The 3,012-nt window shown below is 39.1% G+C and overlaps 1 protein-coding gene across 1 annotated transcript; it reads right to left on the bottom strand.

The window, feature by feature from the left end:
- Positions 1–541: 541 nt before the first annotated feature.
- Positions 542–2,075, bottom strand: LOC104102505 (uncharacterized). Its single transcript, XM_070197406.1, has one exon. The coding sequence runs from the start codon at positions 1,939–1,941 to the stop codon at positions 988–990; it is 954 nt and encodes a 317-aa protein (XP_070053507.1). The 5' UTR covers positions 1,942–2,075; the 3' UTR covers positions 542–987.
- Between the last annotated feature and the right edge of the window lie 937 nt (positions 2,076–3,012).

The raw sequence follows: 3,012 nt of genomic DNA, 5'->3' as shown, positions 1-3,012 counted from the left end.
GCGCGTTTGCATTGTGTAGGACCGTTTAAAGTGAAAACAAAAAATCTTCTTAACTGCAGAAACTATACCACGACCGTACCGTTGCCATCCCTATAATCATATTCATAGAACCACGCAAATCCCAATATAATCGAGCTCTAATACGAGTACTGTATATGCCAATAAAAAATAAAAAAAATACTTCGCTCAACAAAATCCCACTAATACGAGTACCATATGCCAAATAAAAAATAAAAAAATATTTCGCTCAGCGAAATCCCACTAGTAGTATCCGGACAACTCTTATTAATATATCATGCATAATTAGGTGTAATTAGTTCAAAAGTTCTTTTAAAGAGTTCGTGTACACAAATTATTAAACCCAAGAAATATCACCTTTGATTTCAGTCTACTTTAGTAAGGAATAGATTTCCATATCACAGCAGGATATTTTGTCATACGTTCCCCTACCAGGAACAACCACGTTCAATTTCCTCTCTATTGTCCTATCTTCATCGTTGTACCAGTAGAAAAAGTAAAGATAAAGCTGAGGCACAACAAATTAAACATGAAAAGGATCTTATGTTAGAAACACAAAAAGCAACCCAGGTCAGATTAGTTACAATACCATCTCTTGTCATGGTTCAAATTAGTACATAGTAATACTAGTATTTTATCAAATCCCTATCAACATCTCCTCCGAAGAACAAAGAGCAGCTCCAACACACTTCTGTGAACCACAACTACCATAACTAGATCTGCTACCACCCAAATCACCTTGAAATCCCAAGAGATATAAAAGTGACAACTCCCAATTCCCACCACCCCACTAAAAAAAGTTTTAGAAAATATTTACAATTTCCTTTTGATAGAGAAGCATGCAGTTCATCCGTGCAATGCATGCCTTGCTATTTCATGTACGTAGACAAGCCTAAGGGGGCACTTGTATTATCCGATAGCGCATAGATTTACACTTTTACCCTTTGGGTTGAGTTGATATTACTTTACCTACCGGCCCAAAGAGAGAGCTGCCTTTGTATCCAACCTCCATGCATATCCGCCACCGTCCATTCTCCACACATCACACGGCAGAATCAGCGAGTTTTTCTCCTTCCCACTTCTAATCACCCTAACCTGGCACGTGAACGCAGCCGTGTTTTTGTTCTCCGGCAGCCGTAGATCTTCTTTCATCACCAGCCAAACAACCACTTCTCCTTCTGCTACGCCACCCTCGCTCACCATCTCCTTGTACGCCTTATTGGCCCACCTAACTCTATTTAAACCGTCTGATACAAACCCTGGACAGCTGTCCAGCTCTAGATTTACCAGTTTCTCCTCATCTGTACGTCCTAGCCCATACCCTTCTACCCACGCGTCAGTCACGCTTTCCACCTTTACCCATGACCCCACTACCCTTACTGGCTGAGGCAACATAAGTACTGAACGATCCATACCAACCCCTCCGTAACCCTGCAACTGACTATTATCATTACTATTCCCTTGGCTACCAAAGTTTAACCAGATCGGAGTATATTTTTCTGGTTTTTTCACCAAACCTACTGAATGATCGCCAGGAGAGTCCTTCCGTTCAGGAGACTCTGATAATAAGGGTAAGGTAACTACAGCTTGCCCACCAGATACAGTCTTACCGTTGGACTCATTTTCCTCAGGTGAAGATGCCTTCCTTTTTCTACCACTAGGACTACGACTTCCGCTACTAGATCTCTTGTTAGAAGTGCTACTAGTGTTTTTATTATCTTTAACGTACCTTCGCTTCCAACGGCCCGTACGAACAGGAGCCTCAGTCTTTTGTGGAGGAGTAGAAGCGCCGGAAACAGACCCACCAGCGGCTGGTTTAGGAGCGATGGGTCTGAATCTGAGCATTATCCGGTCCACTTTTGACATATCGTACGCACCACCCCCTGCGTACCTAGCAATACAACACCCTCCTCTACCATCCATTGCCTTTTGTTCGTTTCTCTCTTAATTACTCCAATCTCAAAGAAGAAATATACCAGAGTATATCTCTTGATTTTGGGATTTTGTTAATGTTGAAGAAAAGTAAGGTGAAAATTATGAATGCAGAGATAAGTTAAGGGAGAGGTGGTGAATTTATAAGTGGGAAGAAAGAGGAGAGGACGCGTGTGAGGGGGTGAATAACACGTGGGAGAAGAGAGGTGAAACAGCGCAGAGAGCTGATTGGTTAGTGATAAAACGTGGCGCTAGCTTAAGGTGAGCCCCACGTGACAGAACCTATCAAAGGAGGGTTTCCGATGGGGCCCATTATTGGCCAATAGGAATGCAGGGAGTGTTAAGTATGGCATCAAAAGCGGGGCACGTAGATCTTTGTAGGACGTGTATAGTGGAGTTTGTTCCAGAAGGTAAATACGTGGTCCAATTATAGAGGATCATCTTACACTCTCTCTGTCGATTGCACCACGTGGACGGAAGATACGACCACCAGAATTGTTGGTTCCTAAGTTCTGATATTTTGACGAAAGCCACGTTGTTTATAGCTACCGGATTTTGAATTTAAACTTTATAAGTTTAATATTTAAAAATTTTAAAATTAAATTTATTATATTTTTGAGATTATAATTTATATCTTTTACTTGTTGTAAATTATATACAAATTTATGTTTTGCGTCGAATGTTATGTGTTTAATTGAACTCGTAAATATAATGATATCCGCCTTATCTATACCATAATTTAAAAATATCACAAATTAATGTGTGAATAGATATTACTCCTATTTGAATGGTTAGGTGTAAAATAGTATGTGAAATATACTCTTTTGCATATTTATTTAAAGGAAATAATAAGTATGGTATTTTCTCATTTTTATTCTTGTATTTTGGTAGGAATAGCAAATTGTGTAGGCATGATGGTATTCGCAAATACATTAAATTTTGTAAAAATTGAATTGAACATGAAATTATGGGTTTCAAAGGAGATATATTTCAACTTTGATTGAATGTTAAAATAGTGATTTGTGTGTATTTATTTATCTCAAGTGAAGTATTCATCTAAGG

This window comes from Nicotiana tomentosiformis, chromosome 3, assembly GCF_000390325.3.
Source record: "Nicotiana tomentosiformis chromosome 3, ASM39032v3, whole genome shotgun sequence".
Taxonomy (NCBI): domain Eukaryota; kingdom Viridiplantae; phylum Streptophyta; class Magnoliopsida; order Solanales; family Solanaceae; genus Nicotiana; species Nicotiana tomentosiformis.
This window is presented reverse-complemented; position numbering and strand designations above follow the sequence as displayed.

Bases quoted from the DNA above. Each gene is read 5' to 3' on its own strand.
- LOC104102505 (XM_070197406.1), bottom strand. From the start codon at position 1,941: ATGGATGGTAGAGGAGGGTGTTGTATTGCTAGGTACGCAGGGGGTGGT.